Source organism: Mytilus trossulus, chromosome 1 (genome assembly GCF_036588685.1).
Source record: "Mytilus trossulus isolate FHL-02 chromosome 1, PNRI_Mtr1.1.1.hap1, whole genome shotgun sequence".
Classification (NCBI taxonomy): domain Eukaryota; kingdom Metazoa; phylum Mollusca; class Bivalvia; order Mytilida; family Mytilidae; genus Mytilus; species Mytilus trossulus.
Window position 1 is genome coordinate 4,956,901 of NC_086373.1, and position 27,401 is coordinate 4,984,301.

The 27,401-nt window shown below is 35.3% G+C and overlaps 1 protein-coding gene and 18 non-coding genes across 19 annotated transcripts; all 19 read left to right on the top strand.

Annotated features, from left to right (window-relative positions):
- The first annotated feature begins 1,621 nt into the window (after nucleotides 1–1,621).
- LOC134699834 (5S ribosomal RNA) lies at nucleotides 1,622–1,740 on the top strand. Its single transcript, XR_010103683.1, has one exon. It is a non-coding gene; the product is annotated as a 5S ribosomal RNA (ribosomal RNA).
- A 144-nt stretch (nucleotides 1,741–1,884) lies between these two features.
- On the top strand, nucleotides 1,885–2,003 carry LOC134699842 (5S ribosomal RNA). The gene has a single exon (XR_010103684.1). It is a non-coding gene; the product is annotated as a 5S ribosomal RNA (ribosomal RNA).
- A 1,978-nt stretch (nucleotides 2,004–3,981) lies between these two features.
- Nucleotides 3,982–4,100, top strand: LOC134699856 (5S ribosomal RNA). Its single transcript, XR_010103686.1, has one exon. It is a non-coding gene; the product is annotated as a 5S ribosomal RNA (ribosomal RNA).
- Nucleotides 4,101–4,244: 144 nt separating this feature from the next.
- Nucleotides 4,245–4,363, top strand: LOC134699863 (5S ribosomal RNA). Its single transcript, XR_010103687.1, has one exon. It is a non-coding gene; the product is annotated as a 5S ribosomal RNA (ribosomal RNA).
- A 1,978-nt stretch (nucleotides 4,364–6,341) lies between these two features.
- Nucleotides 6,342–6,460, top strand: LOC134699869 (5S ribosomal RNA). Its single transcript, XR_010103688.1, has one exon. It is a non-coding gene; the product is annotated as a 5S ribosomal RNA (ribosomal RNA).
- Nucleotides 6,461–6,604: 144 nt separating this feature from the next.
- LOC134699876 (5S ribosomal RNA) lies at nucleotides 6,605–6,723 on the top strand. The gene has a single exon (XR_010103690.1). It is a non-coding gene; the product is annotated as a 5S ribosomal RNA (ribosomal RNA).
- Nucleotides 6,724–8,701: 1,978 nt separating this feature from the next.
- Nucleotides 8,702–8,820, top strand: LOC134699884 (5S ribosomal RNA). Its single transcript, XR_010103691.1, has one exon. It is a non-coding gene; the product is annotated as a 5S ribosomal RNA (ribosomal RNA).
- A 144-nt stretch (nucleotides 8,821–8,964) lies between these two features.
- Nucleotides 8,965–9,083, top strand: LOC134699891 (5S ribosomal RNA). The gene has a single exon (XR_010103692.1). It is a non-coding gene; the product is annotated as a 5S ribosomal RNA (ribosomal RNA).
- Nucleotides 9,084–12,195: 3,112 nt separating this feature from the next.
- On the top strand, nucleotides 12,196–13,962 carry LOC134699058 (uncharacterized). The gene has a single exon (XM_063560746.1). The coding sequence runs from the start codon at nucleotides 12,196–12,198 to the stop codon at nucleotides 13,960–13,962; it is 1,767 nt and encodes a 588-aa protein (XP_063416816.1).
- Nucleotides 13,963–16,383: 2,421 nt separating this feature from the next.
- LOC134699898 (5S ribosomal RNA) lies at nucleotides 16,384–16,502 on the top strand. Its single transcript, XR_010103693.1, has one exon. It is a non-coding gene; the product is annotated as a 5S ribosomal RNA (ribosomal RNA).
- Nucleotides 16,503–16,646: 144 nt separating this feature from the next.
- Nucleotides 16,647–16,765, top strand: LOC134699905 (5S ribosomal RNA). Its single transcript, XR_010103694.1, has one exon. It is a non-coding gene; the product is annotated as a 5S ribosomal RNA (ribosomal RNA).
- A 1,978-nt stretch (nucleotides 16,766–18,743) lies between these two features.
- On the top strand, nucleotides 18,744–18,862 carry LOC134699911 (5S ribosomal RNA). Its single transcript, XR_010103695.1, has one exon. It is a non-coding gene; the product is annotated as a 5S ribosomal RNA (ribosomal RNA).
- A 144-nt stretch (nucleotides 18,863–19,006) lies between these two features.
- On the top strand, nucleotides 19,007–19,125 carry LOC134699919 (5S ribosomal RNA). Its single transcript, XR_010103696.1, has one exon. It is a non-coding gene; the product is annotated as a 5S ribosomal RNA (ribosomal RNA).
- A 1,978-nt stretch (nucleotides 19,126–21,103) lies between these two features.
- On the top strand, nucleotides 21,104–21,222 carry LOC134699931 (5S ribosomal RNA). Its single transcript, XR_010103698.1, has one exon. It is a non-coding gene; the product is annotated as a 5S ribosomal RNA (ribosomal RNA).
- Nucleotides 21,223–21,366: 144 nt separating this feature from the next.
- On the top strand, nucleotides 21,367–21,485 carry LOC134699936 (5S ribosomal RNA). Its single transcript, XR_010103699.1, has one exon. It is a non-coding gene; the product is annotated as a 5S ribosomal RNA (ribosomal RNA).
- Nucleotides 21,486–23,463: 1,978 nt separating this feature from the next.
- LOC134699942 (5S ribosomal RNA) lies at nucleotides 23,464–23,582 on the top strand. Its single transcript, XR_010103701.1, has one exon. It is a non-coding gene; the product is annotated as a 5S ribosomal RNA (ribosomal RNA).
- A 144-nt stretch (nucleotides 23,583–23,726) lies between these two features.
- LOC134699947 (5S ribosomal RNA) lies at nucleotides 23,727–23,845 on the top strand. The gene has a single exon (XR_010103705.1). It is a non-coding gene; the product is annotated as a 5S ribosomal RNA (ribosomal RNA).
- Nucleotides 23,846–25,823: 1,978 nt separating this feature from the next.
- LOC134699953 (5S ribosomal RNA) lies at nucleotides 25,824–25,942 on the top strand. The gene has a single exon (XR_010103706.1). It is a non-coding gene; the product is annotated as a 5S ribosomal RNA (ribosomal RNA).
- Nucleotides 25,943–26,086: 144 nt separating this feature from the next.
- Nucleotides 26,087–26,204, top strand: LOC134702675 (5S ribosomal RNA). The gene has a single exon (XR_010104492.1). It is a non-coding gene; the product is annotated as a 5S ribosomal RNA (ribosomal RNA).
- The last annotated feature ends 1,197 nt before the right edge of the window (nucleotides 26,205–27,401 follow it).

Genomic DNA, 27,401 nt, shown 5'->3' on the forward strand with positions numbered 1-27,401 from the left:
GGCTTATATGATTCACATTTTTTTCTAAAAGGATTCTAATTAGCAAAAATTCATTATAGCAAAACAAATAATAAACAATAAATAATAATTATAGTTTGTAAAGTTCCAGTAAAAACTTCGAATATTTGAAACGTCTTTCATCTCGGTCAAGGAAGTCCCGGTTTCGAAGTTTGCCATCTTTGTGTGCTTTCATATCGAAGGCAAAATCTAAATTTCTGGGAAGTCTCTTTATTTCTGTGTATATCTGAAAGCAAAAACATATAAAGAAATGATTTTACTACAAATTCATATCATTTTTACGGCACAATCTAGTTTTTGTGAAATAATACAACACGTTTTCTGATGAGAATCGCACGAGTGAAATTGACAAGTTGTACATTAATCGTAAATATTTCTTCACTCGTGGTATCTTGTTTAATTCTTATGACATATTCTGAAAGATAAATTCCTGCTGAAAATTTTCGTGTATCATTATATAACAAAAAGTACAATTTATTTGAACAAATGATTAAAACTTGTCGAAACAAGCACACAGATTTTCTTGTCGATCTGTTTGAATTAGATTGTCATGAAAGTTTAAGGGTGCTCTCGTCGAGGTCCGCGTTAGTTTGATAATTACACACTGTCAGTGATTTTTGCATATCATTGTAATCTGTCGTTCATTCGCACACATCGTTCACAACCAAAGCCGCAAAATGTCTGACGCACCAGCACCAGTAGTAAGACCCCAGCTAAGTCACCAAAGAAGAAGCTGCAGCTAAACCAAAGAAAGTAGCTACTCATCCAAAATACAGCGAGATGGTCGGAAAGGCTATATCTGCTTTGAAAGAGCGTGGAGGCTCAGCCGTCAAGCCATCCTCAAGTATATCTTAGCAAACTCAGCGTGGTAGCGATGCAAAAACAGTCAACACTCACTTGAAGTTAGCTCTGAATCAGGAGTGAAGAGCAATAGCTTGAAACAGTCGAGGGTACCGGCGCTTCTGAAGCTTTAAGATTGGGGAAGTAGCTAAACCAGCTAAGAAACCAGCAAAGAAAGTAGTTAAACCTAAAGCAGCCAAGCCAAAGAAGGCAAAGACACCTACCAAAAAGACTGCCGCAAAGAAACCTGCAGCAAAGAAACCAGCAGGTGAAAAGAAAAGCAGCTAAACCAAAAGCAAAGAAGCCAGCTGCAAAGAAACCTGCTGCAAAACCTGCTGCCAAATCTGCAAAGAAAGCCACAAAATCTCCCAAGAAGACAAAGGCTGCAGCTAAACCAAAGAAGGCAAAGACACCAAAGAAGAAGTAAATGAAGGAAGCATGATGCTTTTAAAGCTTAAACAGCCCTTTTAAGGGCTACCAAAATTTTTCAAAAAGAATCTGAAATTGTTGCATGGTATTAGTCACAAATAAAATATAAAGCTTGTCCCATTTTCTAAATCTCTCTTTCTTCTCTGCAATTTATTTCTATTATAAAGTCCATGTGAACTTGCTAAGTTTTACTATCTTCCCCTCTGGATCGTGCAGTAAATATTTAGTTTTGCTTCTATCTTAAACCTGAAAAAAATCTTTTTTATACAAATTCTTGATCTGTTCAAAATTGCTACTTCCTAACTTTATATATCAAAAATTTTAACACTTCTGTGTCTACGACCATATCACGTTGAAAACACCGGTTCTCGTCCGATCACCGAAGTTAAGCAACGTCGAGCCCGGTTAGTACTTGGATGGGTGACCGCCTGGGAATACCGGGTGTTGTAGACATTTTTTTGTGTTCTTATAATTTTGCATTTCTATCAAACATATAATTAATGTAAAGTTTTGCTTCTCAAAAAAATTATTATATATAAATGTTTGTCAAAAATGCTACTACCCAACCTTATATATCAAAAAATTTAACACTTCTGTGTCTACGACCATATCACGTTGAAAACACCGGTTCTCGTCCGATCACCGAAGTTAAGCAACGTCGAGCCCGGTTAGTACTTGGATGGGTGACCGCCTGGGAATACCGGGTGTTGTAGACATTTTTTTTACGTATAATTTTGTATTCCTACCAAACATAATGGTTCAATATTTTTTTTACTAATTTATTTGGATGTAATATTCAATGTATTTAGCTATCGAATGAAGAAAACAGAAAATAAATCATTCATAAATTTATTTGGTTTTCAATACCCATCTGCATGTTGAAATATTTTTAAGTGAAATACATGCACGTCAAGTTATATACACTTGAGAATTCCACTCCTTCCACATGCATGTGGCTATATATATATTTTTTTTTTAAATTAGGTCTTTGAAAGGTCGTCTGTGATCATATGGTATCCGCCATTTGTCGTCATTTGAAATCGCCTCTTTCTTTTTGACCAGGGCTTATATGATTCACATTTTTTTCTAAAAGGATTCTAATTAGCAAAAATTCATTATAGCAAAAACAAATAATAAACAATAAATAATAATTATAGTTTGTAAAGTTCCAGTAAAAACTTCGAATATTTGAAACGTCTTTCATCTCGGTCAAGGAAGTCCCGGTTTCGAAGTTTGCCATCTTTGTGTGCTTTCATATCGAAGGCAAAATCTAAATTTCTGGGAAGTCTCTTTATTTCTGTGTATATCTGAAAGCAAAAACATATAAAGAAATGATTTTACTACAAATTCATATCATTTTTACGGCACAATCTAGTTTTTGTGAAATAATACAACACGTTTTCTGATGAAGAATCGCACGAGTGAAATTGACAAGTTGTACATTAATCGTAAATATTTCTTCACTCGTGGTATCTTGTTTAATTCTTATGACATATTCTGAAAGATAAATTCCTGCTGAAAATTTTCGTGTATCATTTATATAACAAAAAGTACAATTTATTTGAAACAAATGATTAAAACTTGTCGAACAAGCACACAGATTTTCTTGTCGATCTGTTTGAATTAGATTGTCATGAAAGTTTAAGGGTGCTCTCGTCGAGGTCCGCGTTAGTTTGATAATTACACACTGTCAGTGATTTTTGCATATCATTGTAATCTGTCGTTCATTCGCACACATCGTTCAACAACCAAAGCCGCAAAATGTCTGACGCACCAGCACCAGTAGTAAAGACCCCAGCTAAGTCACCAAAGAAGAAAGCTGCAGCTAAACCAAAGAAAGTAGCTACTCATCCAAAATACAGCGAGATGGTCGGAAAGGCTATATCTGCTTTGAAAGAGCGTGGAGGCTCCAGCCGTCAAGCCATCCTCAAGTATATCTTAGCAAACTTCAGCGTTGGTAGCGATGCAAAAACAGTCAACACTCACTTGAAGTTAGCTCTGAAATCAGGAGTGAAGAGCAATAGCTTGAAACAGTCGAAGGGTACCGGCGCTTCTGGAAGCTTTAAGATTGGGGAAGTAGCTAAACCAGCTAAGAAACCAGCAAAGAAAGTAGTTAAACCTAAAGCAGCCAAGCCAAAGAAGGCAAAGACACCTACCAAAAAGACTGCCGCAAAGAAACCTGCAGCAAAGAAACCAGCAGGTGAAAAGAAAGCAGCTAAACCAAAAGCAAAGAAGCCAGCTGCAAAGAAACCTGCTGCAAAACCTGCTGCCAAATCTGCAAAGAAAGCCACAAAATCTCCCAAGAAGACAAAGGCTGCAGCTAAACCAAAGAAGGCAAAGACACCAAAGAAGAAGTAAATGAAGGAAGCATGATGCTTTTAAAGCTTAAACAGCCCTTTTAAGGGCTACCAAAATTTTTCAAAAAGAATCTGAAATTGTTGCATGGTATTAGTCACAAATAAAATATAAAGCTTGTCCCATTTTCTAAATCTCTCTTTCTTCTCTGCAATTTATTTCTATTATAAAGTCCATGTGAACTTGCTAAGTTTTACTATCTTCCCCTCTGGATCGTGCAGTAAATATTTAGTTTTGCTTCTATCTTAAACCTGAAAAAAATCTTTTTTATACAAATTCTTGATCTGTTCAAAATTGCTACTTCCTAACTTTATATATCAAAAATTTTAACACTTCTGTGTCTACGACCATATCACGTTGAAAACACCGGTTCTCGTCCGATCACCGAAGTTAAGCAACGTCGAGCCCGGTTAGTACTTGGATGGGTGACCGCCTGGGAATACCGGGTGTTGTAGACATTTTTTTGTGTTCTTATAATTTTGCATTTCTATCAAACATATAATTAATGTAAAGTTTTGCTTCTCAAAAAAATTATTATATATAAATGTTTGTCAAAAATGCTACTACCCAACCTTATATATCAAAAAATTTAACACTTCTGTGTCTACGACCATATCACGTTGAAAACACCGGTTCTCGTCCGATCACCGAAGTTAAGCAACGTCGAGCCCGGTTAGTACTTGGATGGGTGACCGCCTGGGAATACCGGGTGTTGTAGACATTTTTTTTACGTATAATTTTGTATTCCTACCAAACATAATGGTTCAATATTTTTTTTACTAATTTATTTGGATGTAATATTCAATGTATTTAGCTATCGAATGAAGAAAACAGAAAATAAATCATTCATAAATTTATTTGGTTTTCAATACCCATCTGCATGTTGAAATATTTTTAAGTGAAATACATGCACGTCAAGTTATATACACTTGAGAATTCCACTCCTTCCACATGCATGTGGCTATATATATATTTTTTTTTTAAATTAGGTCTTTGAAAGGTCGTCTGTGATCATATGGTATCCGCCATTTGTCGTCATTTGAAATCGCCTCTTTCTTTTTGACCAGGGCTTATATGATTCACATTTTTTTCTAAAAGGATTCTAATTAGCAAAAATTCATTATAGCAAAAACAAATAATAAACAATAAATAATAATTATAGTTTGTAAAGTTCCAGTAAAAACTTCGAATATTTGAAACGTCTTTCATCTCGGTCAAGGAAGTCCCGGTTTCGAAGTTTGCCATCTTTGTGTGCTTTCATATCGAAGGCAAAATCTAAATTTCTGGGAAGTCTCTTTATTTCTGTGTATATCTGAAAGCAAAAACATATAAAGAAATGATTTTACTACAAATTCATATCATTTTTACGGCACAATCTAGTTTTTGTGAAATAATACAACACGTTTTCTGATGAAGAATCGCACGAGTGAAATTGACAAGTTGTACATTAATCGTAAATATTTCTTCACTCGTGGTATCTTGTTTAATTCTTATGACATATTCTGAAAGATAAATTCCTGCTGAAAATTTTCGTGTATCATTTATATAACAAAAAGTACAATTTATTTGAAACAAATGATTAAAACTTGTCGAACAAGCACACAGATTTTCTTGTCGATCTGTTTGAATTAGATTGTCATGAAAGTTTAAGGGTGCTCTCGTCGAGGTCCGCGTTAGTTTGATAATTACACACTGTCAGTGATTTTTGCATATCATTGTAATCTGTCGTTCATTCGCACACATCGTTCAACAACCAAAGCCGCAAAATGTCTGACGCACCAGCACCAGTAGTAAAGACCCCAGCTAAGTCACCAAAGAAGAAAGCTGCAGCTAAACCAAAGAAAGTAGCTACTCATCCAAAATACAGCGAGATGGTCGGAAAGGCTATATCTGCTTTGAAAGAGCGTGGAGGCTCCAGCCGTCAAGCCATCCTCAAGTATATCTTAGCAAACTTCAGCGTTGGTAGCGATGCAAAAACAGTCAACACTCACTTGAAGTTAGCTCTGAAATCAGGAGTGAAGAGCAATAGCTTGAAACAGTCGAAGGGTACCGGCGCTTCTGGAAGCTTTAAGATTGGGGAAGTAGCTAAACCAGCTAAGAAACCAGCAAAGAAAGTAGTTAAACCTAAAGCAGCCAAGCCAAAGAAGGCAAAGACACCTACCAAAAAGACTGCCGCAAAGAAACCTGCAGCAAAGAAACCAGCAGGTGAAAAGAAAGCAGCTAAACCAAAAGCAAAGAAGCCAGCTGCAAAGAAACCTGCTGCAAAACCTGCTGCCAAATCTGCAAAGAAAGCCACAAAATCTCCCAAGAAGACAAAGGCTGCAGCTAAACCAAAGAAGGCAAAGACACCAAAGAAGAAGTAAATGAAGGAAGCATGATGCTTTTAAAGCTTAAACAGCCCTTTTAAGGGCTACCAAAATTTTTCAAAAAGAATCTGAAATTGTTGCATGGTATTAGTCACAAATAAAATATAAAGCTTGTCCCATTTTCTAAATCTCTCTTTCTTCTCTGCAATTTATTTCTATTATAAAGTCCATGTGAACTTGCTAAGTTTTACTATCTTCCCCTCTGGATCGTGCAGTAAATATTTAGTTTTGCTTCTATCTTAAACCTGAAAAAAATCTTTTTTATACAAATTCTTGATCTGTTCAAAATTGCTACTTCCTAACTTTATATATCAAAAATTTTAACACTTCTGTGTCTACGACCATATCACGTTGAAAACACCGGTTCTCGTCCGATCACCGAAGTTAAGCAACGTCGAGCCCGGTTAGTACTTGGATGGGTGACCGCCTGGGAATACCGGGTGTTGTAGACATTTTTTTGTGTTCTTATAATTTTGCATTTCTATCAAACATATAATTAATGTAAAGTTTTGCTTCTCAAAAAAATTATTATATATAAATGTTTGTCAAAAATGCTACTACCCAACCTTATATATCAAAAAATTTAACACTTCTGTGTCTACGACCATATCACGTTGAAAACACCGGTTCTCGTCCGATCACCGAAGTTAAGCAACGTCGAGCCCGGTTAGTACTTGGATGGGTGACCGCCTGGGAATACCGGGTGTTGTAGACATTTTTTTTACGTATAATTTTGTATTCCTACCAAACATAATGGTTCAATATTTTTTTTACTAATTTATTTGGATGTAATATTCAATGTATTTAGCTATCGAATGAAGAAAACAGAAAATAAATCATTCATAAATTTATTTGGTTTTCAATACCCATCTGCATGTTGAAATATTTTTAAGTGAAATACATGCACGTCAAGTTATATACACTTGAGAATTCCACTCCTTCCACATGCATGTGGCTATATATATATTTTTTTTTTAAATTAGGTCTTTGAAAGGTCGTCTGTGATCATATGGTATCCGCCATTTGTCGTCATTTGAAATCGCCTCTTTCTTTTTGACCAGGGCTTATATGATTCACATTTTTTTCTAAAAGGATTCTAATTAGCAAAAATTCATTATAGCAAAAACAAATAATAAACAATAAATAATAATTATAGTTTGTAAAGTTCCAGTAAAAACTTCGAATATTTGAAACGTCTTTCATCTCGGTCAAGGAAGTCCCGGTTTCGAAGTTTGCCATCTTTGTGTGCTTTCATATCGAAGGCAAAATCTAAATTTCTGGGAAGTCTCTTTATTTCTGTGTATATCTGAAAGCAAAAACATATAAAGAAATGATTTTACTACAAATTCATATCATTTTTACGGCACAATCTAGTTTTTGTGAAATAATACAACACGTTTTCTGATGAAGAATCGCACGAGTGAAATTGACAAGTTGTACATTAATCGTAAATATTTCTTCACTCGTGGTATCTTGTTTAATTCTTATGACATATTCTGAAAGATAAATTCCTGCTGAAAATTTTCGTGTATCATTTATATAACAAAAAGTACAATTTATTTGAAACAAATGATTAAAACTTGTCGAACAAGCACACAGATTTTCTTGTCGATCTGTTTGAATTAGATTGTCATGAAAGTTTAAGGGTGCTCTCGTCGAGGTCCGCGTTAGTTTGATAATTACACACTGTCAGTGATTTTTGCATATCATTGTAATCTGTCGTTCATTCGCACACATCGTTCAACAACCAAAGCCGCAAAATGTCTGACGCACCAGCACCAGTAGTAAAGACCCCAGCTAAGTCACCAAAGAAGAAAGCTGCAGCTAAACCAAAGAAAGTAGCTACTCATCCAAAATACAGCGAGATGGTCGGAAAGGCTATATCTGCTTTGAAAGAGCGTGGAGGCTCCAGCCGTCAAGCCATCCTCAAGTATATCTTAGCAAACTTCAGCGTTGGTAGCGATGCAAAAACAGTCAACACTCACTTGAAGTTAGCTCTGAAATCAGGAGTGAAGAGCAATAGCTTGAAACAGTCGAAGGGTACCGGCGCTTCTGGAAGCTTTAAGATTGGGGAAGTAGCTAAACCAGCTAAGAAACCAGCAAAGAAAGTAGTTAAACCTAAAGCAGCCAAGCCAAAGAAGGCAAAGACACCTACCAAAAAGACTGCCGCAAAGAAACCTGCAGCAAAGAAACCAGCAGGTGAAAAGAAAGCAGCTAAACCAAAAGCAAAGAAGCCAGCTGCAAAGAAACCTGCTGCAAAACCTGCTGCCAAATCTGCAAAGAAAGCCACAAAATCTCCCAAGAAGACAAAGGCTGCAGCTAAACCAAAGAAGGCAAAGACACCAAAGAAGAAGTAAATGAAGGAAGCATGATGCTTTTAAAGCTTAAACAGCCCTTTTAAGGGCTACCAAAATTTTTCAAAAAGAATCTGAAATTGTTGCATGGTATTAGTCACAAATAAAATATAAAGCTTGTCCCATTTTCTAAATCTCTCTTTCTTCTCTGCAATTTATTTCTATTATAAAGTCCATGTGAACTTGCTAAGTTTTACTATCTTCCCCTCTGGATCGTGCAGTAAATATTTAGTTTTGCTTCTATCTTAAACCTGAAAAAAATCTTTTTTATACAAATTCTTGATCTGTTCAAAATTGCTACTTCCTAACTTTATATATCAAAAATTTTAACACTTCTGTGTCTACGACCATATCACGTTGAAAACACCGGTTCTCGTCCGATCACCGAAGTTAAGCAACGTCGAGCCCGGTTAGTACTTGGATGGGTGACCGCCTGGGAATACCGGGTGTTGTAGACATTTTTTTGTGTTCTTATAATTTTGCATTTCTATCAAACATATAATTAATGTAAAGTTTTGCTTCTCAAAAAAATTATTATATATAAATGTTTGTCAAAAATGCTACTACCCAACCTTATATATCAAAAAATTTAACACTTCTGTGTCTACGACCATATCACGTTGAAAACACCGGTTCTCGTCCGATCACCGAAGTTAAGCAACGTCGAGCCCGGTTAGTACTTGGATGGGTGACCGCCTGGGAATACCGGGTGTTGTAGACATTTTTTTTACGTATAATTTTGTATTCCTACCAAACATAATGGTTCAATATTTTTTTTACTAATTTATTTGGATGTAATATTCAATGTATTTAGCTATCGAATGAAGAAAACAGAAAATAAATCATTCATAAATTTATTTGGTTTTCAATACCCATCTGCATGTTGAAATATTTTTAAGTGAAATACATGCACGTCAAGTTATATACACTTGAGAATTCCACTCCTTCCACATGCATGTGGCTATATATATATTTTTTTTTTAAATTAGGTCTTTGAAAGGTCGTCTGTGATCATATGGTATCCGCCATTTGTCGTCATTTGAAATCGCCTCTTTCTTTTTGACCAGGGCTTATATGATTCACATTTTTTTCTAAAAGGATTCTAATTAGCAAAAATTCATTATAGCAAAAACAAATAATAAACAATAAATAATAATTATAGTTTGTAAAGTTCCAGTAAAAACTTCGAATATTTGAAACGTCTTTCATCTCGGTCAAGGAAGTCCCGGTTTCGAAGTTTGCCATCTTTGTGTGCTTTCATATCGAAGGCAAAATCTAAATTTCTGGGAAGTCTCTTTATTTCTGTGTATATCTGAAAGCAAAAACATATAAAGAAATGATTTTACTACAAATTCATATCATTTTTACGGCACAATCTAGTTTTTGTGAAATAATACAACACGTTTTCTGATGAAGAATCGCACGAGTGAAATTGACAAGTTGTACATTAATCGTAAATATTTCTTCACTCGTGGTATCTTGTTTAATTCTTATGACATATTCTGAAAGATAAATTCCTGCTGAAAATTTTCGTGTATCATTTATATAACAAAAAGTACAATTTATTTGAAACAAATGATTAAAACTTGTCGAACAAGCACACAGATTTTCTTGTCGATCTGTTTGAATTAGATTGTCATGAAAGTTTAAGGGTGCTCTCGTCGAGGTCCGCGTTAGTTTGATAATTACACACTGTCAGTGATTTTTGCATATCATTGTAATCTGTCGTTCATTCGCACACATCGTTCAACAACCAAAGCCGCAAAATGTCTGACGCACCAGCACCAGTAGTAAAGACCCCAGCTAAGTCACCAAAGAAGAAAGCTGCAGCTAAACCAAAGAAAGTAGCTACTCATCCAAAATACAGCGAGATGGTCGGAAAGGCTATATCTGCTTTGAAAGAGCGTGGAGGCTCCAGCCGTCAAGCCATCCTCAAGTATATCTTAGCAAACTTCAGCGTTGGTAGCGATGCAAAAACAGTCAACACTCACTTGAAGTTAGCTCTGAAATCAGGAGTGAAGAGCAATAGCTTGAAACAGTCGAAGGGTACCGGCGCTTCTGGAAGCTTTAAGATTGGGGAAGTAGCTAAACCAGCTAAGAAACCAGCAAAGAAAGTAGTTAAACCTAAAGCAGCCAAGCCAAAGAAGGCAAAGACACCTACCAAAAAGACTGCCGCAAAGAAACCTGCAGCAAAGAAACCAGCAGGTGAAAAGAAAGTAGTAGATCCTCGATGTGGGGGTCTAGCACAACAGATAGCAATGGTAACATAATTGAAAAAGTCATAGACCAAAATAACATGATAATTTTAAACGACGGTACAGGAACATATCAAACTGTAACAGGCAACCGAACACAAATAGATCTAACATTAGTCTCCGCATCTTTAGCCAATGACAGTCAATGGTCAGTTTTAGATGAGCAACTAGGTTCTGATCACTTCCCAGTACTCACCGTGTTAAATGCAAAACCGGTTAAAAATAAAGTCTGCACTCCACAAAGGTGGGTGTACGATAAAGCCGACTGGCACAGGTTCACTACCCTTTGTAACGAAATAAATATAGATAATATAAAACATGACGATATTGAAATCTTTAATCAAAATCTTTGTGAAGTGGTGACTAAAATCGCAGATGAAACAATCCCGAAAACTAGTGGTACTATACATACAAGAAAAAACTGTCCCTGGTGGAACGATGATTGTACGAATGCCAAAAAAAATAAGCGTCATAAACATAGGGTATATGATAAATCAAAATCAGAAGAAAATCATGAATTATATAAAACTGCAGTCAAGGAGTTTAAACGTGTCACAGATAAGGCAAAAACTGACTACTGGCAAAATTTCTGTGACAAACTAAACTATAAAACTAACGTAAAAACAGTTTGGAACACAGTTAAAGGTCTTAAAGGGGTCTTAAAGGGGCAAAATCATCCACCCTACCTACACTTATTAATGACACCAAACAAGCGGTATCTAATGTAGATAAAGCAAACATGCTCGCCGGAACTTTTGCAGAAGCATCCAGTGACAATAACTTAGATCCCAAATTCAGAACTCATAAATTAAAAACCGAAATAGAAAATCCGATTAATAGGGATGATGATGAGCAACATAATAGGTCAAAATTTAATATACCATTCAACAAAAACGAACTTTATAAGGTGCTTAAGACCAAAAAGACAACTGCGCCCGGTGATGACCGTATAACATATGAAATGTTCAAGCATATGCCTGAAAGTATGATCGATATTATGTTACAATTAATTAATAAAGTGTGGGTAACTGGTCAACTTCCCCACAGCTGGAAACATGCAAATGTAATCCCTATACTAAAACCTAATAAAAATAAATCTGACCCTAAATCCTACAGACCGATTTCTCTTACATCAAATTTTTGTAAACTAATGGAAAGCATGGTTAATGTTAGACTTAAACATCTTCTAACGGAGAAAAATATAATAAATGAAACACAAAGTGGGTTCCGTGAAGGCCGCTCCACATTAGACCACTTACTGCGACTTGAGACAGACATTAAAAAAGCTAAAGTTCGTAAACAATTTCTACTAGCCATATTTCTCGATATTGAAAAGGCATTTGACTTAGTATGGCGTTTTGGTCTATTAAAAAAGTGCAAAGATTACGGTATAAATGGGAGATTATTTAACTTCATAAAAGACTTTCTGCAAGATAGAAAAATTCAAGTTAAAGTAAATCAAGAATCCTCAGACGAATATGATCTTAACAATGGTATCCCGCAAGGTAGTGTCATCAGTCCCACATTATTTAACATCATGATTAATGATCTAGTAGGTCTGGCAAAAAACCCGCAGTTATGTCACAATTTGCTGACGACAGTGCAATGTGGTACCGAGGTGGAAATATTAAACATTTAACAAAAAAAATGCAAGAAACCCTTAATAATATAAGTGCATGGTCTAAAAAATGGGGTTTTAAGATATCTAAAACCAAAACGATAGGAGTAATATTTGGAGATCGTCATGTTTATTCAGTTAACCTAATGCTAGATAACGAACCAATCAAATTCCAGAATCATGTCAAGTTTCTTGGTCTCATATTTGATAGAAAGCTAACATGGAATAAACACGTAAACTATTTACTAGAAAGATCTAAAGCAATATTAAACGTTCTAAGGTATGTTCAAGCAAATAATTATGGCATGGGTACTGATTCTCTTCTCATGCTATATAAATCTCTTCTTAGATCGGTACTTGACTATGGATGTCAAGCGTTTAATTCAGCATCTATAACTGTAAAATCTAAATTAGATATAATACAAGCTAAAGCTCTTCGCATAGTGTTAGGGGCCCATAAATCGACCCCGTTAGAAACAATACTAGCCGAGTCTGGCGAAATGCCATTACAATTAAGAAGGGACCACCTTTCTCTTAAATATTATGCTCGTACTAAACAAAATCCATCAAATCCAGCCAATGAATTAGTAGATGACTGTATTGAATATCAAATTTATAATCATAAATGGAATGACCATAACATACCTTACGGATTCAGAGTCCAAAATCTACTTAAAGATAACGAACTAGACAAAATAAAGTTGGTTACTAAAAATATTCAAGATCCACCTCCATGGATAATAGGTCAAGCTAAAACATCCAGTAACATAAAAAACAGCCTCAGTAAAAAAGAAAATCCGCATATCATTAAGACTAAAGCGTTAGAGTACATCGACAATGCATATAAAAATCATTTAAAAATTTACACCGATGGCTCAAAAGACCCAGCTTCGGGTAAAACTGGATATGCTTTTCTAATCCCATCAAAGTTGATTGCAAGCTATAAACGAACGTCAGACAATCTTTCCGTGTACACCACAGAAATGACGGCCATATATCAATCATTAAAGTGGGTATTCTCCAATCAACAGCCAGGGCAAAAAGTTGTTATTCTAACTGATTCATATAGTGCAATCCAATCTATAAATAATAATGCATCAAGTAGACCCGATATCCTAGAACCAATTCAAATACTGGCTTGTCGTCTAAAACAAAAAAATATAGAAGTAACCATAGAATGGATACCAGCGCATGTTGGTATCCTAGGTAATGAACAGGTTGACAAACTAGCTAAATTAGCACTAAGTAATGATAAGATTGACCTTAACTTGAGTCTTAGTGCAAACGAATTCATTGCAATAACAACAGCATTATATAAGAAAAAGTGGCAAGCTAGATGGGATAACACATGCTCCATATGGAGTCGTTCTATAAATACTGCAGTAAATAAAAAACCCAACTTTTATCAAGGTAATCGATTTCATGCAAAAACAATAACTAGACTTAGGTTGGGCACTACTTTATTACCTGGGCAACTAGGCCAGTACATACGCAATGTCTCACCAATATGCAATACATGCGGCATTAAAGAGGATATAGAACACGTACTAGTAAACTGTATTAATCATTCACAAGCGAGACAAAATTTGCAATCAAACTTGGACAAGGTTCAAATACAAAATATTAATACCAAAATATTACTAGATCCTCCTAAAGACAAACAACAATATGTCTGGTCGTGCTTGGTACAATATTTAACAGAAATTGATTATCATAAATTTATATAAGTATATATATATAAAAAAACAGTCATAGAAATAAAATAATTAAAATACACTGCAAGAGTTATCCGGGTCAGTGACTCAGAAATGGAGTCAGGCCGTAACCGGCAGTCAAAAACTAAATCTTCACTTCAAATACAGTACGTACTAAAGAAAAAAAGATCGTTAAGAAGACCAGCTACGCTGCAAGAGTTATCCGGGGTCAGTGACTCAGAAATGGAGTCAGGCCATAACCGGCAGTACAGATGGATCTTCAAGACGACTTACCACAGCATCATTAAAGGGGCAAAACACACTGCAAGAGTTATCCAGGTCAGTGACTCAGAAATGGAGTCAGGCCATAACCGGCAGTAAAAACTAAATCTTTAAGACAAATAAAATCCAATTTAAATATGATTAAAAAAAAAAAAAATAAAAAAAAAAATAATAAAAATTAATCATTTGAAATAACTTAACATATTTAGAATTAAATAAAAAGAATGTAGGGATAAGTTAATTAAACTATTAGAATTATGCTAACTAAACAAGAACGCACGATAACCTTTGTTTTTTTTTTTTTCCAAATTCGCGGCACCCTAAATTATTTTTGTTTCTACTTTTGGTCATTATATAAATTTTTCATGTCATTAAGCCGCAAGTCAAATCTAAGACTTAAAAAATGGTACTTCGCAAGATCTGGTTTGCGCTAATCCAGTTTTAATTAGCGTGGGGCACTGTCTTCCTGCGGATAAGTGTTCCAGTGTACTAGCACTCTAAAGTCCTGCAACTACGGTAGGCTAGCACAAAGCAGTCAAAATTTACATACACCCTTTGGTTTTTTATTTATTTTATTTTATTTTATTTCACTTTTCATTTTTCTAGTACATACAAAACATCCCACTAAATATTTTTGCAAAACTCACATTCACAAATTTAGGCTTATTGTGGTTTATACATAATATTTGGCATATAAATTCACATACACAATTTGGCATATCAAAATTATCCGCTCTTTACTTGGCTGCTGGTGTACCAGGACAACGTTGCTGCCGTTCACTGCTGTTTGCTTGGCCAAGCTTTCCTCCTGTTCCTACTTCCGGTGGCTCCGTGTTTAATAATTATTTATTTATTTTGTTTTACTTTATTTTTATTTTTATACAAAATTATCTCTATATTATTTTATTATATTTATTTTTATATTCTTTTATTATTTTTTATTATTTTATTATTTACTTAATCTTAAAACTTTTATTTTTTTTATTCATTTATTTATCCAAATTTTTGCTTTTTAAATTTTTTGTTTTTATTAAACTTTCTTATTATTCTAAATTATTTAAATTACCACATGGTAAAAATATAAATTATTTAATGCCCAAAAAGGCGCAAGCCAGGGCCGACCGTGCAAGGGCTGTATAGCCAGTCAAGGTCGTTAAAAACTTCCATTTGTTGTTGTTTTGCATATCATTGTAATCTGTCGTTCATTCGCACACATCGTTCAACAACCAAAGCCGCAAAATGTCTGACGCACCAGCACCAGTAGTAAAGACCCCAGCTAAGTCACCAAAGAAGAAAGCTGCAGCTAAACCAAAGAAAGTAGCTACTCATCCAAAATACAGCGAGATGGTCGGAAAGGCTATATCTGCTTTGAAAGAGCGTGGAGGCTCCAGCCGTCAAGCCATCCTCAAGTATATCTTAGCAAACTTCAGCGTTGGTAGCGATGCAAAAACAGTCAACACTCACTTGAAGTTAGCTCTGAAATCAGGAGTGAAGAGCAATAGCTTGAAACAGTCGAAGGGTACCGGCGCTTCTGGAAGCTTTAAGATTGGGGAAGTAGCTAAACCAGCTAAGAAACCAGCAAAGAAAGTAGTTAAACCTAAAGCAGCCAAGCCAAAGAAGGCAAAGACACCTACCAAAAAGACTGCCGCAAAGAAACCTGCAGCAAAGAAACCAGCAGGTGAAAAGAAAGCAGCTAAACCAAAAGCAAAGAAGCCAGCTGCAAAGAAACCTGCTGCAAAACCTGCTGCCAAATCTGCAAAGAAAGCCACAAAATCTCCCAAGAAGACAAAGGCTGCAGCTAAACCAAAGAAGGCAAAGACACCAAAGAAGAAGTAAATGAAGGAAGCATGATGCTTTTAAAGCTTAAACAGCCCTTTTAAGGGCTACCAAAATTTTTCAAAAAGAATCTGAAATTGTTGCATGGTATTAGTCACAAATAAAATATAAAGCTTGTCCCATTTTCTAAATCTCTCTTTCTTCTCTGCAATTTATTTCTATTATAAAGTCCATGTGAACTTGCTAAGTTTTACTATCTTCCCCTCTGGATCGTGCAGTAAATATTTAGTTTTGCTTCTATCTTAAACCTGAAAAAAATCTTTTTTATACAAATTCTTGATCTGTTCAAAATTGCTACTTCCTAACTTTATATATCAAAAATTTTAACACTTCTGTGTCTACGACCATATCACGTTGAAAACACCGGTTCTCGTCCGATCACCGAAGTTAAGCAACGTCGAGCCCGGTTAGTACTTGGATGGGTGACCGCCTGGGAATACCGGGTGTTGTAGACATTTTTTTGTGTTCTTATAATTTTGCATTTCTATCAAACATATAATTAATGTAAAGTTTTGCTTCTCAAAAAAATTATTATATATAAATGTTTGTCAAAAATGCTACTACCCAACCTTATATATCAAAAAATTTAACACTTCTGTGTCTACGACCATATCACGTTGAAAACACCGGTTCTCGTCCGATCACCGAAGTTAAGCAACGTCGAGCCCGGTTAGTACTTGGATGGGTGACCGCCTGGGAATACCGGGTGTTGTAGACATTTTTTTTACGTATAATTTTGTATTCCTACCAAACATAATGGTTCAATATTTTTTTTACTAATTTATTTGGATGTAATATTCAATGTATTTAGCTATCGAATGAAGAAAACAGAAAATAAATCATTCATAAATTTATTTGGTTTTCAATACCCATCTGCATGTTGAAATATTTTTAAGTGAAATACATGCACGTCAAGTTATATACACTTGAGAATTCCACTCCTTCCACATGCATGTGGCTATATATATATTTTTTTTTTAAATTAGGTCTTTGAAAGGTCGTCTGTGATCATATGGTATCCGCCATTTGTCGTCATTTGAAATCGCCTCTTTCTTTTTGACCAGGGCTTATATGATTCACATTTTTTTCTAAAAGGATTCTAATTAGCAAAAATTCATTATAGCAAAAACAAATAATAAACAATAAATAATAATTATAGTTTGTAAAGTTCCAGTAAAAACTTCGAATATTTGAAACGTCTTTCATCTCGGTCAAGGAAGTCCCGGTTTCGAAGTTTGCCATCTTTGTGTGCTTTCATATCGAAGGCAAAATCTAAATTTCTGGGAAGTCTCTTTATTTCTGTGTATATCTGAAAGCAAAAACATATAAAGAAATGATTTTACTACAAATTCATATCATTTTTACGGCACAATCTAGTTTTTGTGAAATAATACAACACGTTTTCTGATGAAGAATCGCACGAGTGAAATTGACAAGTTGTACATTAATCGTAAATATTTCTTCACTCGTGGTATCTTGTTTAATTCTTATGACATATTCTGAAAGATAAATTCCTGCTGAAAATTTTCGTGTATCATTTATATAACAAAAAGTACAATTTATTTGAAACAAATGATTAAAACTTGTCGAACAAGCACACAGATTTTCTTGTCGATCTGTTTGAATTAGATTGTCATGAAAGTTTAAGGGTGCTCTCGTCGAGGTCCGCGTTAGTTTGATAATTACACACTGTCAGTGATTTTTGCATATCATTGTAATCTGTCGTTCATTCGCACACATCGTTCAACAACCAAAGCCGCAAAATGTCTGACGCACCAGCACCAGTAGTAAAGACCCCAGCTAAGTCACCAAAGAAGAAAGCTGCAGCTAAACCAAAGAAAGTAGCTACTCATCCAAAATACAGCGAGATGGTCGGAAAGGCTATATCTGCTTTGAAAGAGCGTGGAGGCTCCAGCCGTCAAGCCATCCTCAAGTATATCTTAGCAAACTTCAGCGTTGGTAGCGATGCAAAAACAGTCAACACTCACTTGAAGTTAGCTCTGAAATCAGGAGTGAAGAGCAATAGCTTGAAACAGTCGAAGGGTACCGGCGCTTCTGGAAGCTTTAAGATTGGGGAAGTAGCTAAACCAGCTAAGAAACCAGCAAAGAAAGTAGTTAAACCTAAAGCAGCCAAGCCAAAGAAGGCAAAGACACCTACCAAAAAGACTGCCGCAAAGAAACCTGCAGCAAAGAAACCAGCAGGTGAAAAGAAAGCAGCTAAACCAAAAGCAAAGAAGCCAGCTGCAAAGAAACCTGCTGCAAAACCTGCTGCCAAATCTGCAAAGAAAGCCACAAAATCTCCCAAGAAGACAAAGGCTGCAGCTAAACCAAAGAAGGCAAAGACACCAAAGAAGAAGTAAATGAAGGAAGCATGATGCTTTTAAAGCTTAAACAGCCCTTTTAAGGGCTACCAAAATTTTTCAAAAAGAATCTGAAATTGTTGCATGGTATTAGTCACAAATAAAATATAAAGCTTGTCCCATTTTCTAAATCTCTCTTTCTTCTCTGCAATTTATTTCTATTATAAAGTCCATGTGAACTTGCTAAGTTTTACTATCTTCCCCTCTGGATCGTGCAGTAAATATTTAGTTTTGCTTCTATCTTAAACCTGAAAAAAATCTTTTTTATACAAATTCTTGATCTGTTCAAAATTGCTACTTCCTAACTTTATATATCAAAAATTTTAACACTTCTGTGTCTACGACCATATCACGTTGAAAACACCGGTTCTCGTCCGATCACCGAAGTTAAGCAACGTCGAGCCCGGTTAGTACTTGGATGGGTGACCGCCTGGGAATACCGGGTGTTGTAGACATTTTTTTGTGTTCTTATAATTTTGCATTTCTATCAAACATATAATTAATGTAAAGTTTTGCTTCTCAAAAAAATTATTATATATAAATGTTTGTCAAAAATGCTACTACCCAACCTTATATATCAAAAAATTTAACACTTCTGTGTCTACGACCATATCACGTTGAAAACACCGGTTCTCGTCCGATCACCGAAGTTAAGCAACGTCGAGCCCGGTTAGTACTTGGATGGGTGACCGCCTGGGAATACCGGGTGTTGTAGACATTTTTTTTACGTATAATTTTGTATTCCTACCAAACATAATGGTTCAATATTTTTTTTACTAATTTATTTGGATGTAATATTCAATGTATTTAGCTATCGAATGAAGAAAACAGAAAATAAATCATTCATAAATTTATTTGGTTTTCAATACCCATCTGCATGTTGAAATATTTTTAAGTGAAATACATGCACGTCAAGTTATATACACTTGAGAATTCCACTCCTTCCACATGCATGTGGCTATATATATATTTTTTTTTTAAATTAGGTCTTTGAAAGGTCGTCTGTGATCATATGGTATCCGCCATTTGTCGTCATTTGAAATCGCCTCTTTCTTTTTGACCAGGGCTTATATGATTCACATTTTTTTCTAAAAGGATTCTAATTAGCAAAAATTCATTATAGCAAAAACAAATAATAAACAATAAATAATAATTATAGTTTGTAAAGTTCCAGTAAAAACTTCGAATATTTGAAACGTCTTTCATCTCGGTCAAGGAAGTCCCGGTTTCGAAGTTTGCCATCTTTGTGTGCTTTCATATCGAAGGCAAAATCTAAATTTCTGGGAAGTCTCTTTATTTCTGTGTATATCTGAAAGCAAAAACATATAAAGAAATGATTTTACTACAAATTCATATCATTTTTACGGCACAATCTAGTTTTTGTGAAATAATACAACACGTTTTCTGATGAAGAATCGCACGAGTGAAATTGACAAGTTGTACATTAATCGTAAATATTTCTTCACTCGTGGTATCTTGTTTAATTCTTATGACATATTCTGAAAGATAAATTCCTGCTGAAAATTTTCGTGTATCATTTATATAACAAAAAGTACAATTTATTTGAAACAAATGATTAAAACTTGTCGAACAAGCACACAGATTTTCTTGTCGATCTGTTTGAATTAGATTGTCATGAAAGTTTAAGGGTGCTCTCGTCGAGGTCCGCGTTAGTTTGATAATTACACACTGTCAGTGATTTTTGCATATCATTGTAATCTGTCGTTCATTCGCACACATCGTTCAACAACCAAAGCCGCAAAATGTCTGACGCACCAGCACCAGTAGTAAAGACCCCAGCTAAGTCACCAAAGAAGAAAGCTGCAGCTAAACCAAAGAAAGTAGCTACTCATCCAAAATACAGCGAGATGGTCGGAAAGGCTATATCTGCTTTGAAAGAGCGTGGAGGCTCCAGCCGTCAAGCCATCCTCAAGTATATCTTAGCAAACTTCAGCGTTGGTAGCGATGCAAAAACAGTCAACACTCACTTGAAGTTAGCTCTGAAATCAGGAGTGAAGAGCAATAGCTTGAAACAGTCGAAGGGTACCGGCGCTTCTGGAAGCTTTAAGATTGGGGAAGTAGCTAAACCAGCTAAGAAACCAGCAAAGAAAGTAGTTAAACCTAAAGCAGCCAAGCCAAAGAAGGCAAAGACACCTACCAAAAAGACTGCCGCAAAGAAACCTGCAGCAAAGAAACCAGCAGGTGAAAAGAAAGCAGCTAAACCAAAAGCAAAGAAGCCAGCTGCAAAGAAACCTGCTGCAAAACCTGCTGCCAAATCTGCAAAGAAAGCCACAAAATCTCCCAAGAAGACAAAGGCTGCAGCTAAACCAAAGAAGGCAAAGACACCAAAGAAGAAGTAAATGAAGGAAGCATGATGCTTTTAAAGCTTAAACAGCCCTTTTAAGGGCTACCAAAATTTTTCAAAAAGAATCTGAAATTGTTGCATGGTATTAGTCACAAATAAAATATAAAGCTTGTCCCATTTTCTAAATCTCTCTTTCTTCTCTGCAATTTATTTCTATTATAAAGTCCATGTGAACTTGCTAAGTTTTACTATCTTCCCCTCTGGATCGTGCAGTAAATATTTAGTTTTGCTTCTATCTTAAACCTGAAAAAAATCTTTTTTATACAAATTCTTGATCTGTTCAAAATTGCTACTTCCTAACTTTATATATCAAAAATTTTAACACTTCTGTGTCTACGACCATATCACGTTGAAAACACCGGTTCTCGTCCGATCACCGAAGTTAAGCAACGTCGAGCCCGGTTAGTACTTGGATGGGTGACCGCCTGGGAATACCGGGTGTTGTAGACATTTTTTTGTGTTCTTATAATTTTGCATTTCTATCAAACATATAATTAATGTAAAGTTTTGCTTCTCAAAAAAATTATTATATATAAATGTTTGTCAAAAATGCTACTACCCAACCTTATATATCAAAAAATTTAACACTTCTGTGTCTACGACCATATCACGTTGAAAACACCGGTTCTCGTCCGATCACCGAAGTTAAGCAACGTCGAGCCCGGTTAGTACTTGGATGGGTGACCGCCTGGGAATACCGGGTGTTGTAGACATTTTTTTTACGTATAATTTTGTATTCCTACCAAACATAATGGTTCAATATTTTTTTTACTAATTTATTTGGATGTAATATTCAATGTATTTAGCTATCGAATGAAGAAAACAGAAAATAAATCATTCATAAATTTATTTGGTTTTCAATACCCATCTGCATGTTGAAATATTTTTAAGTGAAATACATGCACGTCAAGTTATATACACTTGAGAATTCCACTCCTTCCACATGCATGTGGCTATATATATATTTTTTTTTTAAATTAGGTCTTTGAAAGGTCGTCTGTGATCATATGGTATCCGCCATTTGTCGTCATTTGAAATCGCCTCTTTCTTTTTGACCAGGGCTTATATGATTCACATTTTTTTCTAAAAGGATTCTAATTAGCAAAAATTCATTATAGCAAAAACAAATAATAAACAATAAATAATAATTATAGTTTGTAAAGTTCCAGTAAAAACTTCGAATATTTGAAACGTCTTTCATCTCGGTCAAGGAAGTCCCGGTTTCGAAGTTTGCCATCTTTGTGTGCTTTCATATCGAAGGCAAAATCTAAATTTCTGGGAAGTCTCTTTATTTCTGTGTATATCTGAAAGCAAAAACATATAAAGAAATGATTTTACTACAAATTCATATCATTTTTACGGCACAATCTAGTTTTTGTGAAATAATACAACACGTTTTCTGATGAAGAATCGCACGAGTGAAATTGACAAGTTGTACATTAATCGTAAATATTTCTTCACTCGTGGTATCTTGTTTAATTCTTATGACATATTCTGAAAGATAAATTCCTGCTGAAAATTTTCGTGTATCATTTATATAACAAAAAGTACAATTTATTTGAAACAAATGATTAAAACTTGTCGAACAAGCACACAGATTTTCTTGTCGATCTGTTTGAATTAGATTGTCATGAAAGTTTAAGGGTGCTCTCGTCGAGGTCCGCGTTAGTTTGATAATTACACACTGTCAGTGATTTTTGCATATCATTGTAATCTGTCGTTCATTCGCACACATCGTTCAACAACCAAAGCCGCAAAATGTCTGACGCACCAGCACCAGTAGTAAAGACCCCAGCTAAGTCACCAAAGAAGAAAGCTGCAGCTAAACCAAAGAAAGTAGCTACTCATCCAAAATACAGCGAGATGGTCGGAAAGGCTATATCTGCTTTGAAAGAGCGTGGAGGCTCCAGCCGTCAAGCCATCCTCAAGTATATCTTAGCAAACTTCAGCGTTGGTAGCGATGCAAAAACAGTCAACACTCACTTGAAGTTAGCTCTGAAATCAGGAGTGAAGAGCAATAGCTTGAAACAGTCGAAGGGTACCGGCGCTTCTGGAAGCTTTAAGATTGGGGAAGTAGCTAAACCAGCTAAGAAACCAGCAAAGAAAGTAGTTAAACCTAAAGCAGCCAAGCCAAAGAAGGCAAAGACACCTACCAAAAAGACTGCCGCAAAGAAACCTGCAGCAAAGAAACCAGCAGGTGAAAAGAAAGCAGCTAAACCAAAAGCAAAGAAGCCAGCTGCAAAGAAACCTGCTGCAAAACCTGCTGCCAAATCTGCAAAGAAAGCCACAAAATCTCCCAAGAAGACAAAGGCTGCAGCTAAACCAAAGAAGGCAAAGACACCAAAGAAGAAGTAAATGAAGGAAGCATGATGCTTTTAAAGCTTAAACAGCCCTTTTAAGGGCTACCAAAATTTTTCAAAAAGAATCTGAAATTGTTGCATGGTATTAGTCACAAATAAAATATAAAGCTTGTCCCATTTTCTAAATCTCTCTTTCTTCTCTGCAATTTATTTCTATTATAAAGTCCATGTGAACTTGCTAAGTTTTACTATCTTCCCCTCTGGATCGTGCAGTAAATATTTAGTTTTGCTTCTATCTTAAACCTGAAAAAAATCTTTTTTATACAAATTCTTGATCTGTTCAAAATTGCTACTTCCTAACTTTATATATCAAAAATTTTAACACTTCTGTGTCTACGACCATATCACGTTGAAAACACCGGTTCTCGTCCGATCACCGAAGTTAAGCAACGTCGAGCCCGGTTAGTACTTGGATGGGTGACCGCCTGGGAATACCGGGTGTTGTAGACATTTTTTTGTGTTCTTATAATTTTGCATTTCTATCAAACATATAATTAATGTAAAGTTTTGCTTCTCAAAAAAATTATTATATATAAATGTTTGTCAAAAATGCTACTACCCAACCTTATATATCAAAAAATTTAACACTTCTGTGTCTACGACCATATCACGTTGAAAACACCGGTTCTCGTCCGATCACCGAAGTTAAGCAACGTCGAGCCCGGTTAGTACTTGGATGGGTGACCGCCTGGGAATACCGGGTGTTGTAGACATTTTTTTTACGTATAATTTTGTATTCCTACCAAACATAATGGTTCAATATTTTTTTTACTAATTTATTTGGATGTAATATTCAATGTATTTAGCTATCGAATGAAGAAAACAGAAAATAAATCATTCATAAATTTATTTGGTTTTCAATACCCATCTGCATGTTGAAATATTTTTAAGTGAAATACATGCACGTCAAGTTATATACACTTGAGAATTCCACTCCTTCCACATGCATGTGGCTATATATATATTTTTTTTTTAAATTAGGTCTTTGAAAGGTCGTCTGTGATCATATGGTATCCGCCATTTGTCGTCATTTGAAATCGCCTCTTTCTTTTTGACCAGGGCTTATATGATTCACATTTTTTTCTAAAAGGATTCTAATTAGCAAAAATTCATTATAGCAAAAACAAATAATAAACAATAAATAATAATTATAGTTTGTAAAGTTCCAGTAAAAACTTCGAATATTTGAAACGTCTTTCATCTCGGTCAAGGAAGTCCCGGTTTCGAAGTTTGCCATCTTTGTGTGCTTTCATATCGAAGGCAAAATCTAAATTTCTGGGAAGTCTCTTTATTTCTGTGTATATCTGAAAGCAAAAACATATAAAGAAATGATTTTACTACAAATTCATATCATTTTTACGGCACAATCTAGTTTTTGTGAAATAATACAACACGTTTTCTGATGAAGAATCGCACGAGTGAAATTGACAAGTTGTACATTAATCGTAAATATTTCTTCACTCGTGGTATCTTGTTTAATTCTTATGACATATTCTGAAAGATAAATTCCTGCTGAAAATTTTCGTGTATCATTTATATAACAAAAAGTACAATTTATTTGAAACAAATGATTAAAACTTGTCGAACAAGCACACAGATTTTCTTGTCGATCTGTTTGAATTAGATTGTCATGAAAGTTTAAGGGTGCTCTCGTCGAGGTCCGCGTTAGTTTGATAATTACACACTGTCAGTGATTTTTGCATATCATTGTAATCTGTCGTTCATTCGCACACATCGTTCAACAACCAAAGCCGCAAAATGTCTGACGCACCAGCACCAGTAGTAAAGACCCCAGCTAAGTCACCAAAGAAGAAAGCTGCAGCTAAACCAAAGAAAGTAGCTACTCATCCAAAATACAGCGAGATGGTCGGAAAGGCTATATCTGCTTTGAAAGAGCGTGGAGGCTCCAGCCGTCAAGCCATCCTCAAGTATATCTTAGCAAACTTCAGCGTTGGTAGCGATGCAAAAACAGTCAACACTCACTTGAAGTTAGCTCTGAAATCAGGAGTGAAGAGCAATAGCTTGAAACAGTCGAAGGGTACCGGCGCTTCTGGAAGCTTTAAGATTGGGGAAGTAGCTAAACCAGCTAAGAAACCAGCAAAGAAAGTAGTTAAACCTAAAGCAGCCAAGCCAAAGAAGGCAAAGACACCTACCAAAAAGACTGCCGCAAAGAAACCTGCAGCAAAGAAACCAGCAGGTGAAAAGAAAGCAGCTAAACCAAAAGCAAAGAAGCCAGCTGCAAAGAAACCTGCTGCAAAACCTGCTGCCAAATCTGCAAAGAAAGCCACAAAATCTCCCAAGAAGACAAAGGCTGCAGCTAAACCAAAGAAGGCAAAGACACCAAAGAAGAAGTAAATGAAGGAAGCATGATGCTTTTAAAGCTTAAACAGCCCTTTTAAGGGCTACCAAAATTTTTCAAAAAGAATCTGAAATTGTTGCATGGTATTAGTCACAAATAAAATATAAAGCTTGTCCCATTTTCTAAATCTCTCTTTCTTCTCTGCAATTTATTTCTATTATAAAGTCCATGTGAACTTGCTAAGTTTTACTATCTTCCCCTCTGGATCGTGCAGTAAATATTTAGTTTTGCTTCTATCTTAAACCTGAAAAAAATCTTTTTTATACAAATTCTTGATCTGTTCAAAATTGCTACTTCCTAACTTTATATATCAAAAATTTTAACACTTCTGTGTCTACGACCATATCACGTTGAAAACACCGGTTCTCGTCCGATCACCGAAGTTAAGCAACGTCGAGCCCGGTTAGTACTTGGATGGGTGACCGCCTGGGAATACCGGGTGTTGTAGACATTTTTTTGTGTTCTTATAATTTTGCATTTCTATCAAACATATAATTAATGTAAAGTTTTGCTTCTCAAAAAAATTATTATATATAAATGTTTGTCAAAAATGCTACTACCCAACCTTATATATCAAAAAATTTAACACTTCTGTGTCTACGACCATATCACGTTGAAAACACCGGTTCTCGTCCGATCACCGAAGTTAAGCAACGTCGAGCCGGTTAGTACTTGGATGGGTGACCGCCTGGGAATACCGGGTGTTGTAGACATTTTTTTTACGTATAATTTTGTATTCCTACCAAACATAATGGTTCAATATTTTTTTTACTAATTTATTTGGATGTAATATTCAATGTATTTAGCTATCGAATGAAGAAAACAGAAAATAAATCATTCATAAATTTATTTGGTTTTCAATACCCATCTGCATGTTGAAATATTTTTAAGTGAAATACATGCACGTCAAGTTATATACACTTGAGAATTCCACTCCTTCCACATGCATGTGGCTATATATATATTTTTTTTTTAAATTAGGTCTTTGAAAGGTCGTCTGTGATCATATGGTATCCGCCATTTGTCGTCATTTGAAATCGCCTCTTTCTTTTTGACCAGGGCTTATATGATTCACATTTTTTTCTAAAAGGATTCTAATTAGCAAAAATTCATTATAGCAAAAACAAATAATAAACAATAAATAATAATTATAGTTTGTAAAGTTCCAGTAAAAACTTCGAATATTTGAAACGTCTTTCATCTCGGTCAAGGAAGTCCCGGTTTCGAAGTTTGCCATCTTTGTGTGCTTTCATATCGAAGGCAAAATCTAAATTTCTGGGAAGTCTCTTTATTTCTGTGTATATCTGAAAGCAAAAACATATAAAGAAATGATTTTACTACAAATTCATATCATTTTTACGGCACAATCTAGTTTTTGTGAAATAATACAACACGTTTTCTGATGAAGAATCGCACGAGTGAAATTGACAAGTTGTACATTAATCGTAAATATTTCTTCACTCGTGGTATCTTGTTTAATTCTTATGACATATTCTGAAAGATAAATTCCTGCTGAAAATTTTCGTGTATCATTTATATAACAAAAAGTACAATTTATTTGAAACAAATGATTAAAACTTGTCGAACAAGCACACAGATTTTCTTGTCGATCTGTTTGAATTAGATTGTCATGAAAGTTTAAGGGTGCTCTCGTCGAGGTCCGCGTTAGTTTGATAATTACACACTGTCAGTGATTTTTGCATATCATTGTAATCTGTCGTTCATTCGCACACATCGTTCAACAACCAAAGCCGCAAAATGTCTGACGCACCAGCACCAGTAGTAAAGACCCCAGCTAAGTCACCAAAGAAGAAAGCTGCAGCTAAACCAAAGAAAGTAGCTACTCATCCAAAATACAGCGAGATGGTCGGAAAGGCTATATCTGCTTTGAAAGAGCGTGGAGGCTCCAG

Bases quoted from the DNA above. Each gene is read 5' to 3' on its own strand.
- LOC134699058 (XM_063560746.1), top strand. From the start codon at position 12,196: ATGTCACAATTTGCTGACGACAGTGCAATGTGGTACCGAGGTGGAAAT.